At 27.2% G+C, this 17,638-nt stretch overlaps 1 protein-coding gene across 2 annotated transcripts in view; it reads left to right on the top strand.

Annotated features, from left to right (window-relative positions):
• Positions 1–17,638, top strand: part of LOC129959849 (mucosa-associated lymphoid tissue lymphoma translocation protein 1 homolog) — a 37,930-nt gene that overhangs the window by 18,218 nt on the left and 2,074 nt on the right. For both annotated transcript variants that reach the window (XM_056072743.1, XM_056072747.1), the window contains exons 12-16: positions 4,269–4,331; positions 5,814–5,932; positions 7,000–7,140; positions 8,784–8,959; positions 12,835–12,939. In XM_056072743.1, coding sequence (XP_055928718.1) covers positions 4,269–4,331; positions 5,814–5,932; positions 7,000–7,140; positions 8,784–8,959; positions 12,835–12,939 — 604 coding nt within the window. The remainder of the gene's footprint in view (positions 1–4,268; positions 4,332–5,813; positions 5,933–6,999; positions 7,141–8,783; positions 8,960–12,834; positions 12,940–17,638) is intronic.

Raw genomic sequence — 17,638 nt, 5'->3', positions numbered from 1 at the left:
TTGCAATCAGCTCATTCATATATATATATGTTACAGTGAAAACCCGAAATCAGTCAAAACGCAAATTAACTAGGGAAAACGCGTTTCAACTGACAGCGCTAGGGAGAACCTGCTTTCTCTAGTTATTTCAGGTGCTGTCCAGTTAAAAACACATAAATCTAGATTTCTTGCTTGTGAAATTTTCAAAGCAAGCGCAGTCGTCTAGTTTTATTCATGCTGCGGCGTATTTGTGCTGTTTATGCGGCGTATTTCACGATGAGTGAAGAAAATGTTAATACTTTTTGCGCCAAAAATCGGAAAAATAAATTTCTTGGACAATTACAGTTTATATATATATATATATATATATATATATATATATATATATATATATATATATATATATATATATATATATATATATATATATATATATATATACTAGCAAACGTTGTTCTGCCATGTAAATTACTTCTAGTGAATATTTTGGTTGCTAATTAAAAAATAACGAATGTATTGTAAGTGTGTGGGGATGGGATCTATGACAGAAAGAGGAATGGAGCGTTGTAGACGACAATTGCCAATTTAAAAAAACCAGAAAAAACCACCAACCATTCATTTCCAATATAATGTATTTCATTAACGTAACGAACATATACATTGTTTGATCTCTTAAAAGTTAAACATAAAGTGAAAAAAATAATATATTTCTTGTCTTAAAGTATAAAAATGAAATAAAGAAAAGCAATATTCACTTCGAAATGCAATTGAGTGTGCGATATTTTTTGTCAGTCCGTCTTTAGCTAACACAAATAAGCTCGATGGTTTGCCCACGCGAGAAAATGCCATGTATAATTGTCCGTGTGAAAAACATGGTGTGCCCTAATCTAAGCCGCAAATAGACATCGTTTGGCCTTGCGACTTATTGATTGCCATTTCGAATGCCAGTTTAATAGGAAATTGAACGCGTTTGAATTCAATTGGCACGTCTGTGAGAATCATTGTAATTCGTGGCAAACATTTTCGGCTCTGAATTTGCCATTCAAAATGCTGGCTTCGGTAACGTTTTTCATTAATTTTTAATGATCAATCGCGTGCCATTGCACAGTCATGGTGGGTTTCAATTTCGAAGTAAAATAACTAGGGTTTCCAACTTTCAGTCTTAGAAGGTGTGGTGACATGCCTGGCAAATCCAGTGAGTTCAAAAACTCTGTTGGATAATTTACAGCTTCGTTAGCATCACAAACTGTATCGATCGATTTGTATGATACCAAGTCACCTGACAACGACTGCTGTATCTTGATGTTTAAATCGTTGACGTTCACATTTTTTGCTGCCAAAATGGCTCTTTCTGCCAGCCACGCATGATTTATGTATTGTGTGCGTACATAAAGAAATATGCGGCCAATGAGAGCATTTTGCAAATCAACGATAGTGCACAAATTAGGGGCAATTTTGTGTATCCAGTATTTTTATAGACAGCAATTTTTCCATCGCCGATATCTAACAATTGGTCCGAGAATGTGTCAGCAAATGGATCTTATAACATTTGGACGCGCATGTTTATTTTTAGCTGGACTTTTTCAACATTACGCCACAGTGACGATGATTTCAAGCAAGCGTTCATCTCATAAGCGTATGCTGAACGTGGACTGACGGGATAGGGACACCCTAATTACCTAGCGTTATGAAATATACTTTACGACCTATTCTCATGCCTACCAAATACACAAAAAATTTCAGAAAAATCGGTCGAGCCGTTTCGGAGGAGTACGAACACAAACACCGTGACACGAGATTTTTATATATTAGATATGTATAAAACAACAGAGTAACTTTAAAGTTATTACATATGATGAATGCAACCCTTTCTTATCTGAAGTTGAAGAAGCAAAATCTGCTGTTAAAAAGACTTCAACTCAGTACCGCAGATTAAAAAGGTCTGACATTCTTGAAATCAGTGGAGTAGCAAAGTTGGTTTCTTCAAAGGAGCCCATAAAATATTATTTAGCAGTTGAAGAAATTTTCGATGCTATCGATATCGATGTGGGGATAGAGACAGACTTAAAATTGAAAATTCAAGAAAATTTGCTAACTTAACTATTGAGAATATGCAAAAAAATTGTTATCGATGTATAAAACATGTCAACAGAAAAAAAAAATTCTTTTTTAAAAGGAAAGGTTTGGTTTTTAAACCTATTATTCACTCATAAATAGACCCTGTCAAGTGGATTTGATTGACATGCAATCTCTTCAGATAATGAATTTAGGTTTATTATGGTTTACCAGCAACATTTAATAAAGTTTGTGTTACTATAACCACTTTAGAGCAAAGGAACCGAAGAGATTCAAGTACTTCCTTTGCAAGTACTTGATATTTTTTTGATATTAGGGGCTCCTTGTATACTGCAATCTGATAATGGAAGAGAGTTTGTAAATACCATTATAGAACAGTTATGCATGTATTGGCCAGAATTGAAGATTATTCGTGGGATATCTCGATACAGCCAGTCGCAAGGTTTGGTTGAGAGGGTCAACCAAGACATAGAAAATATGTTGGCTTCATGGATGAAGGATAATGAAACTATAAAATAGTCCGATGGTATTCGGTTTGTCCAATTCATGAAAATCAGAGCTCTACATTCAAAAATAAAACAATCACAATACAAATCTATGTTTGGGATTGAACTAAGAGTTGGAATGACAACCACAATCTTGCCATCAGATATTATATAAAATATCGAAGACATGGATGAACTTCAGAAAATTTTCGGTCATGAATGCAGAAAAGCAAGAAACTGAATAAGCACAATCAGTGGAACATATGTTTGCTAGTAAGTCGACCAACATTTTTCTAATTAGAAAGGAAACCAAATAAACTTTAATAAAACAAAGAAATGAAAAAGATCTCCGATGCAACACATCTTGAGTTTGATATTGGAGGTAATGTCGTTACTCCCATTCCAAATGTTGATAGAGTAAAAGTTTATTTGCGAAATCTCATTGGTGTAGTTAAGAAATTAAGTTGGCCTGTACAAAATTGGCATGAAAGATAGAGTTCTGAACAAACTGTATTCGATGTAAGAAATGATATTTAAACTTAATTAGTTCAGTAAGTTTTCAATAAATACATAGTTATTATTTATATTAACTGTATATACAGTAGACTATAGCTAATCAGGGAACAAGTTTATTACAAAAATTTAATATATTCACTGATTTCCAGATCTCAATTCGATGTATCGCCGTAAATTTTCTTGATTCCAGAACGAGTACGGAATCAGGACATTTCGCTGAGAACAGCAGCAAGAAAAGGAACAGTAGGAATTGGACAAGAGTTCACCCGCTGTTTTTGTAAAAAAGATTGTTCTTCAAAGAGTTTCTGTTTTTGTATGAAAAATGGTTCTCTTTGCAATTCTAAGTGTCTGAGCAGTTTGTGATGTCGGAATAATGGTAATGTAATAACGGTACTGTGTTAAGCAATATTCAAATAACGTATTTTTTTATTATTATTATTTTTTTCAATAATAGGTTTTTTTCCTTAACCACTGTATTAGTAAGTATAGTTTAATGCAATAATTTTCCCGGATTTTCCCTAGCTCTGTAAATTTGAATGCTTTTTCCTTAGTTAATTTGCATTTTGACTAATTTTGGGTTTTAATTGTAACATATATATATTTTAATTTATTTAAAGACTTTTCACTTTATTGAATACATAATAATGCAGTGAATATGCATTTAGTATAGTATATAAATATATTAAATGAAGACAGTAAAGAACAATTTTCATCTTTACTTCTGAAACCAATATTAAATTGCCACTCTTTTTAATTAGGACATTTAATATAAAATTATTTACTAGTTCACATTAAATTAGATGTTTATGATGTATCCCTTAGGACTTTACCATTTCTTTTTACCGAATTTCCTAGAGGAATGAAATTCATTACTAATATTATCTTTTAAATTAATTTGCTTTAAATACTATAATTGCTTTTCATATTGTTATTATAAATTGATCTGAAATCCAGAAAAGTCAGTGGTCTTTATTAAAAGATCTAGATAAAATTTATAAATGAAAAATTCTAAATATATATATTTTTTAAAGCTAAAAAGAATTCTATAATTTAAAAAAAATTATTCATCTAATTTCTTTTGTAAAAACTTAATTCATTTTATTTCAAGAATCATTGAATTCAAAATAAAGCTGAAATCAGGAACAACATCTGATATCATTTTTTTTATTTAAATTTTTATCTATTTCTAGTTTTATAACTTTTCTTATTTAGGAATGTACCAGTAAAAATATATGATGCCTCTATGAGAAATAATACTGTATATGGATATGCAACGTAAGTCAAAATATCTAATGAATTATATTTTAACATTTTTATCTTTGAAATATTGTCTATTTTAAACTATCAAGCATCTCAAAATTATTTTCATCTGTTTTTAAATGAAACATTAATTTAATGGAACATGATTTAAAACGTATGTATTCTAGTATTATGTATCCTAATGTTATGTATTTCGAAAATTTATTCCATATAGAGTGGTATAATTTTAACAATGAAATATAATTCTTTTATGATGGTTTTTTTTTTTGTGACAGTATTGAAAAAACATATTTTAATCTTTTTTAAAAAGTCTTTTATCTGTGATATAAATCAGTTTAATTTATTTAAGTATTTAAAGAATTGGAGACCATGAAAAAATAATACCTGTATTTTGTTTGATTTCATGAGATTAATTATATAATTATAAATATATTAGTATAATTACATTATATTTGGCTCATAAAAATTTGGAACTTTATGCCATTTGAGTTTGAGTCTTGCAATTTTATTTTAGAAATCTATATTAATATTATACTGTTTAAAAAAAAATATTGAGGCAGAAACTTTATATACAATTTATTATCACTTATAAAAAAGTTATGTATTATTAATATGTTATATATATATAAGTTTCCACTGTAAAATGTAAAAATCCTATTCTAATTGTTTTAAACTCATTTGTTCCTGATATAATTCGCAATTGATTACATTTTCAAGGATGTATTTTTTTCCCTGGTTAACTCATCAAATCCAGGATTTATTCTTCTTAATTGGTTTGTACATAATTAAAAAAATTACTCAATCTGAAACAAAAAATCAAAATTTTGTGTTTATTTTTATAATTATTTTCAAATTTCAAAACCACAAAATCAACTTTTTTGCATGATTTTTATTAGAGCTATCAAGGTAATAACTATTCTTAGTATTTGTTTAAATTCCAAATGTTTCAAAAAGTAATCTTTTAAGTATGGTTTTAAATTATACTATTCTGACTTCCAAAATGGTAGCTGAAGTGAATTATTAGCATAAATTTAATTTTTTTCGAATAGAGGACCATAAATTTGAGACCTAACTATGTCAAAGATAAATTTTATATAGAGCTAAAAAGATACATTGAGTTAGTATGTATTAAATCCATCAAGGTCAAAATTTCTTCACAGATATACTTAAGAAGTTAAGAGATAGAATTCAGAGTCAAATGTTGCTATCATCGTCATTTGACGGCTGTTCACATTTGCTAAGTTCATGTTTAATTTATTTCTGTATGGTTTAATCTAACCAATTAATTTAATTTTATATTATCATTTTTAGAGTAACTTAAAAAAATTAGAATATTTTGTTAAAATTAACCGAATAGTGCATTATTTGAAATAGTGGAAACTCTTTTTTAGCAATACTATTTGTTTATATTAACATTTATGTTTTCTATTTTCTTTTGATAGGCAATCAAATTTATATTTTGCTTAATCTCCTAAACTTGTCTTTAACAATTTTCAGTTCTTTTCTTAATGGTGCTTATGAAAGTGATGAAGGAAACAGTTATTTTGTAAAACATTTAAAGAAATACATTACACATGACAAAAGCATCCAAGAAATTATATTCCAAGTTCAAAGGGGTAAAACTTTTTTCATGGTTTCTATTTTATTGAATCTAAAAGATTGGATTAAAAAAATTTCCTTTATCTATTACATTATTATCTATATAATTTCACATCTGTTATTAAGTAAGATCATATATATTTGCATATGTTGTTTTTAAGCAAATAACAATAAATATCATACATGAATTTTATTTTTTACTAATAAGGAATTATGCAGATAATTTAAAATGGAAATTATGCACACATTTCTGCAATAATATTTAAAATCTTGAAAAGTTAAATTAATTATCAATGTATAATTAAAAATTAGTTAAAGGGACCTGAATATTCTGATATCTGGTACCTTAATTTGTTAAATTATATTTTCATACACATGTAAATTAAAATGTTCTATAAAAAATTTTTATTAAAATATTTGTTACAATTAATCACTTATAAAAAATAGTTTATTAAACTGCAAAATTATTTTTACTAAAAGAAGTTTTACTCAAATATCTAAATTATTTGTTATTACAACTAGATTTTGTATAGAATATATTCTAATTACCACTGAATGTTTAGAAAAAAAAGACCTAATAAATTTAAATTAGTTTCAAATTGTAACATTTTGATAAATGAAGCTTGCTGTCTATACAAGTAATATATAATTGTAACAAGACCAGAATAAATCATTATATGAATATTTTTGTTATTGCTAATCAATTTTTTTTTTTTTTTTTTTTTTTTTTACACTCATCACTTAATAGGCTTGTATGTCTTTTATCAAGTTGCTTTAAGTTTTAAGTTGCTACACCTGCCTTTTCCTATTGCTGTATAATTTATTGTAACCCTTTACAATTTTTAAATTATATTAACCACTTCCAATTAATTGCTATCAATTTTTTAATTTAAAGTTCCATATTTAAATTTAGAATAACATTATCAAATTACTTCAGATTAATACGATTATATCTGTTACAATTATGAAAAATTGTAGCAGGTTTATCTTTTTAGTTTATTTTCTGTTTATGTAGATACACTGTTTTTTTTACCTGAATTATACATTCATAATGCATAGAAATAAAAAGTATTTTTTGCTTTAGATTTTGATTCAGAACCATTAACTAGAAGAATACAGCATCCAGTTATTGAAAGTAGCCTTTGTGCTGCTCGAAAGCTTTGTGATGAGCTTCAAAATCCTCCAGATCCAACATATCAACTTCCATGTTGGTTTTATCAGAAGAGTATGTTACATAATTTTTCAACTGTTGAATTTCCTGCCATGTTCAAAAGATAGTTACAATTTAAAAGATTCTTTTTTTTAGAAGTAAAATTAGTACAGAAATTTTGATTATGTTTTCAATAATTTTCTGCATTTTTTTTTTTTTTTTTTTTTTTTTTTGCAATTAATTAATTTTTTTTGCACGTCATTGTCATCTAATTGTGATAGACATTAAAGATTTGCATAAGCTTGGTTTAATGAACCTTACTAATGAAGTGCAATCTGAATACATCATAGACTGTTAAAAATATAATTCTTCAAGAAATTCTTCTAATTATGAACTGTCCTTCGAGAAGAGTGCTTTCTCTTCTACAGGCTTTGAACAGCGGAAAAGGGGAAATGACTAAGCGATGGTTGCTTTTCGCTTAAGTGTATTGTTTACATCCTTTTTTGTTCAGTTTTTTCCTCTCTTCCTTAAATAAATTGTGCAAAATATCTTTAAATTTAAGAGTAATTAACAGCATTGTTACACTTTCTTTAGTTATTAATAATTTTATATAGAGCTATTAAATTTAATTATACATGAACTGAATAAATACGTAAAATGTTTGAAATATATATTAATTGATTTTACGCTCTGGCATTTGCATAAAAAATAATTGCAGAGAATAATTATAAAACTGTTTAAAATAGTATTTTTTTTCTTTCTCTAAAATATTTTAATGGGTAATTTTTTAACACTGAAAGTAAAAAATTTATAAAAATCACTTTAATGTGAAATTGTCAGAGCCACATCGACCATCTGATTTTTTAAAAATCGGAGTTCCTCAATTAGCATCATGAGGAGGTGTGGTTGAACTTTGCCTCTCAAAAAAAAAAAATGTTTTTTTTTTATCCTTCAATAATTTAAATTTTATTAATATTAATACTTTGTTTCCATGAATACAACTAAGATAGACTGGTGATATCCAATTTTCTTTTTTGCCTTTACTTAACTTTGAGATACTATTTTTGAGCTTCGAATAATTATTTAAAAATATATTAATAATAACAGATATAAAAAAGTGTGATACAGTACTTCATTTTAGTAATCTAGAGGCGATATTATAGAATTTTAATGCAAAAAAGGCTAAAAAATCTTCATAATCACAAACGAAAATACGCTAGGGAAGATGAATATCAGCTGACCAAAGCTGAAGGCAGTCCATTGCTTAGTTAAAACCGGTAATGACAGAAACGGTCACTGTTCCAGGCCCATAAAACTTTTATTGCTCTCTTAGGTCCCGACTGGAACTACATTTTCTTATTTTCCATGTAACTGTTATCTTTCTTCCTTAGCTTTCAACAATGAAAAAAAAAAGTATTTTTAATTTGAGGGGGGGGGGAATGCATTGAAAATCATTTTTGTGTTATCATATTTTTAAAAATTTTTGTGCAAAAAAAAAAAAATTGTTCTGAGGCGCACATTCTCATTCTTTTGTGGAACTTTCTGTATTTGTGTCTTTGTATTTCTATACCAAATTTAGTTGCTACAAGATAAATGATTTGTCTTGTAGAGTGCGAACACAAGCACACATTCTCCTTTATTAGTAGTAAAGATTTTCGAAATATGCTTCAATTTAAGTACTTTATGCCACACTAATCTTTATTCTGTTCTTGTTTTAGGAAACTATGGGCCAAAGCAAACGCCAACTATTGATGAATTCAAATGCTCTTTTATAATTGAAGTCAGAGATCACATGGATGTATATTTAAATGGAATTGATATTAATTTATACGTATATGTGAAAGAAGATACTAACTTAGATAGGCTTCGCAAAAGCAGCTTAGTAATTAATATAGTAAGTAACTTAATATTTCTATATTATTAAAAAAGTATTTATTTATTGATATTATTTATTGATATTAAAAAAGTATTTATTTATTGAACTTTTTTTATTGTAAGGATAGAATCTAATCAATGATAATAAGTTTTTATTTTCTTTATTAATATTATTATCAACAAATTTTATTTCATATAAATGTTTGTAAAAAAGAAAAATAAAGCAACATTTCTTTAAAAATGTGAAAACATTAAATAATTATCTATGTTAAAATCAGCATTTAAAAAATAATCGATTTACAAAATTCTTTGCCGTTTTAAGATTTTTTCTTAAACATGCCAGAATTTAAAATTTATAAAAATATTTAACAATTTTTTCCCACTACAATGAGCCAAATTATTATAAATTTGTCAATTAAAATTTTGTTTGACTGATTATTTGTATTCCTTTTTAAATTGTGACTGTTTTTTCTCAGTTGCTAAGTATGTTAATTCACTTTACTTGGCAAGCATAACTGCAAATGTTATCTGATACCATTTTATTTAAGCTGCGCTATGCAATCATATCCTTATTCTTTCTGCTAGAGAAATAACTAAATCACCTTTCTTTCATTTTCTTCATTTCATTTTCTGCCAGAGAATCATATCATCATTTTTTCTGCTGTGCAATAGATTCAAAATTCTAATTGGTGCAATGCATTTGACATATAGCTCATGAGAATATATTGACATAATTGTTAACTTAATAATTATCAAGTTTTCAGTTTATTTTAATATATATTATTTTAGCTAAATTGTAACAGAAGCATATTTTAAAAAGTGAATACTTTTAAAATATGCTTCTTTGGCAACCAGTTTGTTCACCCAGATTGTTAATGTTTTAGGCTGTTAAATGATTACTATATTTATATGCTGTTAAAGATTAATATATATTTTTAAAAAACATTTCACTTAGTTATATATGACTGAAAAACAGGAATTTAACTTAATCACTTTAATCATTCAAAGTGTATACATTATGAAAAAGAATGGAAATGAAAAATCTACTATGGAGTTAACGATTGATAGCAACGTGCATTTGAATATATTGATAGATGAGTTCGAATTCTGTTGTAGCATTTCAGAAAACTGGTACAAATATTGTATTGAAAATATTATTAAAGCAAGGGGAAAAAAACTGTATGGAAATGAAATTAAGATCAATAAAAAGATAATTTTTTTTAGTCTTAAGATAAAGACTATTTATATAATATAAAGACTATTATAAATAAATATAAAGACTATTTTTATAAGATAATTGTTTGGAAAATATGAACATCGATTTCCATCAATTTCTACCATAACAATTACCCATCTCTGATGGCTGAATCTATTTTTGTGATGAATAGAACTTTTTGTTTAAAGCCTATTTCTTGATTTCTTTTATATCTTCTTGTCTCTGATGGAATGTAGTTTTTGGTAACATAGCAAACCATCTCTAGATAATTTCTAATAATAGTTTGCTGCTCTATTAAATAGTTATGCAAAATGTTGAATTCAATGCAACTATGAAATCCGTATGATGGTTTGTCTACTTTTAACTGTTGCCATTCAACCATACGTGTTAACAGCGATTACTGGGCCACCTGCGTTGGCATTTTATTTATATGGATGTTAAATTTTGGTCTGATTCACAAGAGGAGAAACGGTTTTTAAAATTGAGTATGTGATTTAAAATCATGTACATGAATACAGAAACATTAAAAAAAAAACTAAAAGTAGTGTCAAACTAAAACTAGAATGAAATTGCATCGAATTAAATAATATTTATTACATCAATTCTTAAAATGTATTAAAAATCTTCAATTTAAAAGTAATTGAAATTTATTCATCATGTAGAAATTTACAGAGATGAATATTCGTAGAAAGAACACAATCAATAATAATCAAATCTTCAATAATAATCAAACTTTATATGAAAGTAAACTATTGTTAGCTTTATATAAAATGTTTACGATAATGTTAGAAAATTTTCTTCTTTCTTTAAAACTTTGTAGATAGCTCCCTTTTTTAAAAAAACTTTTATGCTTTTAAATGATATTTTCTGAATACTTATAATCTTTTGTTTTGTTTTCAAGTTCTTTTTATTTATTTATTTACTGTGCAAACGATTAAAACTGATATGCTCAACTTTTATAATTGCATTCAACACCACAAAACATTTTAAACTATTCATAATTTTGTAATTAATTTAAAGGTGCACTCTTTATTGACCAACCAAAGCTTAATTACTATTTCTTATAACCCCTGAGGGAGGCATCTCGAGATGAGGATGAGATGCTTCCAGCATAGTGGTTGGATCTTGCCACCCTGGAGAGCACACAAATAGGTGAGGTATCTGACTCCTCCCATCGATGACGGGGCATACTTCCTTTGGGAAAGGTTGTACCATGGCCGGTGATGGCCCTTAGGACTCAACCACATTGCCGCCAGTGTTGCTGTTGCGGTGGTTTGGTCATTCAGTTTTATGGTTTAAATCCGTTTGCCTTTGTGGTGGGTTGGAGAGTTGGATGACTTACTATTTCTTATTATTTTGAATTTAATAAGTCCATGTAGCACATCTTACATGTAACAGACACAAATTACTCTTTCTGTATAGAATATAGTAATCTGGTACTTGCTTTGTATTTGTATCCATTGTTGATTTCTTAAAATGCATAGTTATGTGGAGTTTTCCCCCTTCTCTGCTCTTTTCTCCTTCATCTGCAATCATGTTTTGTAAACGCCTAAAAATTCTAATTTCAAAATTTCACTCATCTCCTTATTTCAGACTTCCCTGAGTCTGAAAAACACATTTTTAGTATTATACTTTTTTGCCTTTGAGCGTGATAATTTAAAAGCACATTGAATTAGTTAACTGAAATTTGTTATGTGGATTTAACACCAAGATTTATAGATTTCTATTAAATTTTGAACAAAATCCATTGAGAGGCTGTCCGGCTCTCTAACAATAGAATACAAGTGAATACTATAACTATAAAATGAAAAGATCTTGATGAATAAAATTTAGTAAAGATTTATCTAAAGTATAGATCTACATCAAATTTGGAACTAAACCTGTCAAGGAAGTGATCATCTGTCAGCCTATGTTTTCTTTTGCTATCAGATGCTATAACTCAAAAATGCAATAACTTAAATGAAGTGTTTTATTGTGACTGTAATATAATTCTATATCAAATTTTGGTTTCAATCGGTCGGGGAAAAAAGATGTTGAACAAACACATTCAATTTTCTGGCACTTCTGTCAGCGATTAATTATCAAAGATTGCATTGATACTAGATTTATGCCTAAGATCTATCTTTCATAATTATGCTCCCAATTGGTAAGCATTTAATGTACATGTGCCAGTTTTCATTACTAAACTATAAATCACTCGATTCTCATGTGTGAAAATAAAAATCTGCATTCACGAATCATTCTGCAAAGATCCACAATTTTATGTGGAAAGATGATGATAGTTTCTGGCCGTTTTATATTCTTATGATTTTTCAAATAAATAAATAACAATTTACTCTTTAGTTCTTGTGCAAGTATACAGAAATGCTTGCTTTTTCAAAAAAATGAAAAATTGAGATTAAAATAATATTCTTTCCCTTCTAAATAATATATACTAAATTATTAATAAATATTATGCTAATAATTATTATAAAATATATACTACTAATAATAATATTTTACTAAATTATTTTATCAGTTTTTCTGATTAATTTGGCTAGATTTCATTAACTAAGTTTTAAAAAATATGTGATGAAATTACAATTAACATAACTAAAAATTTTAAATATTAATCATTAAATGCTGTAAAATATGATATTTTCATGTTTGGAAATTAAAACTATTAAATTTTTCTGCAGCCAAGTTTGAAAGTTCGTAATGGAGTTCTGTTAAAAAATGATGCTTTCAATTTGGGTGCAAATTTAATTATAAATGAAAAAGTCCTTGGATTGCAGAAAATTCAGGTAATTATATATTAATATATTGTTTTCTTTTAAAGACTTTTAATGTAACTTTCATTTCTAGAATAACATATCTTTAGTTTTTGTATTATGAAACTAGGGATTGCAATATCGGACCAAAAGTTCAATACCGGTATTCGATATTTTTTAGATTTTAATACCAGTTTTAATACCAGTAGTAGAAATTTTAGAAAAAAAAAAAAGAAAACACAGGTGTTTCTTTGTTTTCTTTGCCAGTTTTATTAGAGAGTCTAAATATAACAAAAAAGTAAAAGAACATCTTATTTAAATCACAAAAAAAAGTGCAAATATCAGTATTCAATCTGTGTTACTATTACAAATTTTTGAAATGTGATCTTAAAAAACATAATGCATCAATTGTACTGTCATTAAGCCTGGAACGTAATTTTGTGCAAAAATTACCAGCTGTTGATTCCATCTCATTAAGGAGATGGAATCGGAATCCCTTTATCAGCTATACCACCTGAGTGGGTTGGTTGGTTGGTTGATGGAGTTTATTGGCACAAGAACCATTTTTGATTAAACTGCGCCAAACATACGGTAAAAATATATACCACCTGGGATCAGAAACAACAACAAGGAGTGAGACGCAGAACGATAAGCGCATTTCTGGTATTCACCTTTGACCTTGGATTTTTCCTATTAGATACTTTTTAGTTCATTTTTTTTTCATGTGTATGTGAGTGTTGTATTATTTCTGATAACATTTTATTTTAACTCAAAATTTCATATTGATATGTGTAGCCAAAAGTGATAAAAAAGCTTTCACAAATGGTACAACAAAAATTTTGCATAATATCATTAAATATTGTGACCAAGAAGCAGAAAACAGGGAATTAAAATATTCCTGAAAAAATTCCATAACATTTAAAAAAGAAGCATTTTAATATAAAAAAAAGATCATTATTATTTTGTAAAAAAGTAATTACCAAATTTTAAGAACAAAAATTTTTTATTTATTCTTCATAATTTAATGTTTATGTCCCTTATATTAAATAAAAATCGCTCTGAAATATTTTACTGTGCATTAGTAACTTTTTTCATCTGTATTACTAATTATCTGTAATGTTTACGTCTCATAAAACCACGAGTCTTCATTGTTAAATATAAACATCTAATTCTTTCCTCTCACCCCTATTTTGTCAAATTAAACCCATCCTAACACATACGCAAAAGCGCGGAGGGTTTTACAATCCATTGTCAAACAGTATTTTATCACTTCTCTTGATTGTAGGATGCAACTTTGTATTCACAGTCTAATTAATTTCACCCATTAGGGAGACATAAAAACAAAAATGTATACTATTTTGCTATGTTGGCGATCCCTGAACATATAGTGGAGACAATTTAAAAAATTTGTAGTAAATACCGAAAAAACGGTATTTAAACTTGTGAATACCGGTATTGTAAAATGGCTCAAAATACTGGTATTCGGTGTAAAGGTATTGCAATCCGTGTTAATAAAACAATAAATTATTTTCATTAATTTATTGTTTTATTATTGTTAATTGGGTGTTTTTTTATATTACTACACTTTTATTCTTAAATAAAAATTGAAATTGAAACTATTATTTACATAATGTTTTCTGTATATTTAAACCATTAATTAAATGCATTTTAGCTATGTAAAAATATTACAATACTTACATTTATAAGATATTACAAATGTAACTATCATTTTTAACAATCAATGGTGGATTATGCACTATATCTGTGAAAGTGCTGTTAAATACAGGTATACATATCTGTACAACTTAAATTTTGAATAATTTAAAAATAAGCTAATTAATACTATACTCTGTTTCACCCTAACTTGGCAGTATTGTAAAAGGTAGAAAATGTGACGCTCCGCGTTGGGAAAGAGTTCCCCATCAATTCCGACTTTAAAATAGTTAAAATGCGCTGAAATTTATCAAATAATATCATAGATTACAGAAATCCTTTTTTTATCAATATGTATTTAAAATTATTCTCAAGTTAGAAGTGCTTACATGTTAAGTATTTTGTAAATAAAGCGAACAAATAAAACTAAAAGATTGACATAATGAATTCCACTTTGGCTAGAACCGGTCTTTAAGGTTAAATATTTGGCGCGCTTTTCTTTTACGTCTCCGCCAGCTCAACTTCATTCAGTTCGCAACCATTATCATCCTTCTTACTTTTTTATTCTCGCTTTTTTAGCAGCTGATATTTTTGATACTATTAATCGCATTAGTAGTTATTAGTTTTGTTTGGTGAATATTTATTCGATTCGTCATTTCTATTCACTTCTAAAATGTTTGAAAAAGAGAAAGTGTTTTCACCGACTACGCTGTGCACACCCTTCAAGACGAGTGAAACCAACAGAAAGTGCAACATGTAAAAACATATTAAATGTTTATTCTCGACTCCGAGAAAACCCTTAAGATTCTATCAATCAAATCGTTGATAAAGTTTCGCATCTTACAGATGTTTCGCAATTAACAGTTTTCCTTTTGAAAAAAGAAATAAAGGCATCCTTTAAGTACCCCTGGAAAGAAGCGACCTTGCTCAGTAGATAAACATTCAGGTCTTGTAAAATATGATGATTTTACATTATTCTGTATTTGGCGAAAAATCCATGCATTTTTTTCGCAGAAATGAGATCCCAACACTAGATAAAGTTTAAAAAGATGTGAACGATGATACAGATATATTTTCGAAAAACATTAGCCGAACTACGCTTTACAGAATATTGAAAGATATATTGTTTTCTTTTGAGAAACGGTGAAACGAAATGAAATAACTTTAATGATTTATTAAAATAATGTGTCAATAATATTGAAAAAATAATGAAAATAAGGAAACAATTAATTCTCCGATAAAGTGATAATATGATAAAGTAAATAAATATTTACTATTTGGCGAAAAAGTTTCGCCAGTGATCTGCATTTCTAGTAACTTTGTACTTTAAAGTAACCCTGTTCCCCTGACGACGACTGCGATTCGGCATGCCTAGAATATACACTACTGCCAAGTTAGGGTGAAACAGAGTATAATAATTATATTTTTGACTTGGTGTAGTACCTTTTTATTGAAAAAATAACTAATTTTTAATTTATTTTAATTAAAAAATTAACTTTAAATTAAACTTTCTGTATTGTGTTTCCTGTATTCTGTACTCTTATTTGTTAAAGTTTATGACTGAATAAGAAAAAGAAACTAAAGTATAAAAATAAACACACCTATAAGAGAAATATGTATTTACCAATAAAAATTTGGTTGCACAATAAAAAATTTTTAATTAATTTTTACTTTTTTATTTTCTGAATTTTGGATATATGTACATAAAAATTGAACTTTATGAAAACTAGGGAAATGTTTAAAAACTGTGTAATATCACAAATAGTATATTATTCAAGTCCCTTCATCTCTTGAAACCATGTTCAAGCAAAACTAAACTAAATTTAGACAAGATAAAAATTATGTCCTTTTTTTTTTTTTTTTTCCTTTTCTTTTTTGTATAAAAAGTGTTATGTAATTTCACCTGAAGATTGGAAGAGTTAGAAAAATTCCTTTAGATTATTGTTCTATGTAAATGTTATTTGCATGTAGAATGTTTTACTATATTTAAATACTAGAATTTTTAGATTTTTGTGCAGAAAAGATAGATCAAATGTTTATGATTATTTTATAAATTAGATCTTGAAAGAGGAAGAAATATGTATAATAATATGTATAATATGTAGAAATATGTATAATATGTAGAAATATTTTCATATAGTGAAAATTAACTTTCTGGGTCATAAAATTTTTATAAGTAATTAATGTTATTAAGATATCAATCATGGTTACTGCTGTCAGTTTTCATTACAATTGGTAATTTCACAGTTGTGCAGCAAGAAGCTACATGAGAATACTTAAAGATCTTGACATTTATAAAATATAGTAAATATCTGTTTAAATGTTTTATCTTTATATATTAAAAGTTATTTGTTCAATTTTCCATTACTTACACATCTTTTGCTGATCACATATGTAAATCCTTATAATATATATGTACCAATTTAAAACAAGATAATCTTCAATAAAATTTAATGAGTCAAAATAAAATAGTTCTGCTACATGTTGGTAAACAGTGTGAAATTTATTTATATACTCCAGTGAATACCAGAAGAGAAATTATCCAGTAATACTTTTTCTCAAAGGAATAATTCTGCTAAAACTATTATCTAAATGATTATAAAAGCTAAAAACTGCATCATTTATGTCAATAAAATCAAGTAACAAATTCCTATCAGTCTCGCAAAACAAATACTACAGTTTTTTTTTTATCTGTTTTTTAAAATCACAGAGTCTATAAATATTCATGTTCTTCTTATTGAAGTAGAAATATACAGAACCAAAAGAACCTGGCAATGCATGATGATATTTATCTTCAGTTACCAAAGGACTATCACTGTAATAAGACAGAAATATCATTTGAATCTACATCAAACAAAATCAAACCAGTTTATTACTACAGTTATGAATATTCTTATATTGATATAAATTGAAAAGGTTCATAAAATTGGACAGTTCATAAGCAATTGGATTGTTGTGTTTTTAGCAATTGATTATTGCATCATATTTAGATAAATTGAAATCACCAAATTAAATTTTTTATCATAAGAAACTAACCCTTCAAAACAATAAAAAAATGTAACAGACATGTCCACATAAG

Source organism: Argiope bruennichi, chromosome 2 (assembly GCF_947563725.1).
Source record: "Argiope bruennichi chromosome 2, qqArgBrue1.1, whole genome shotgun sequence".
Lineage (NCBI taxonomy): Eukaryota > Metazoa > Arthropoda > Arachnida > Araneae > Araneidae > Argiope > Argiope bruennichi.
This window is presented reverse-complemented; position numbering and strand designations above follow the sequence as displayed.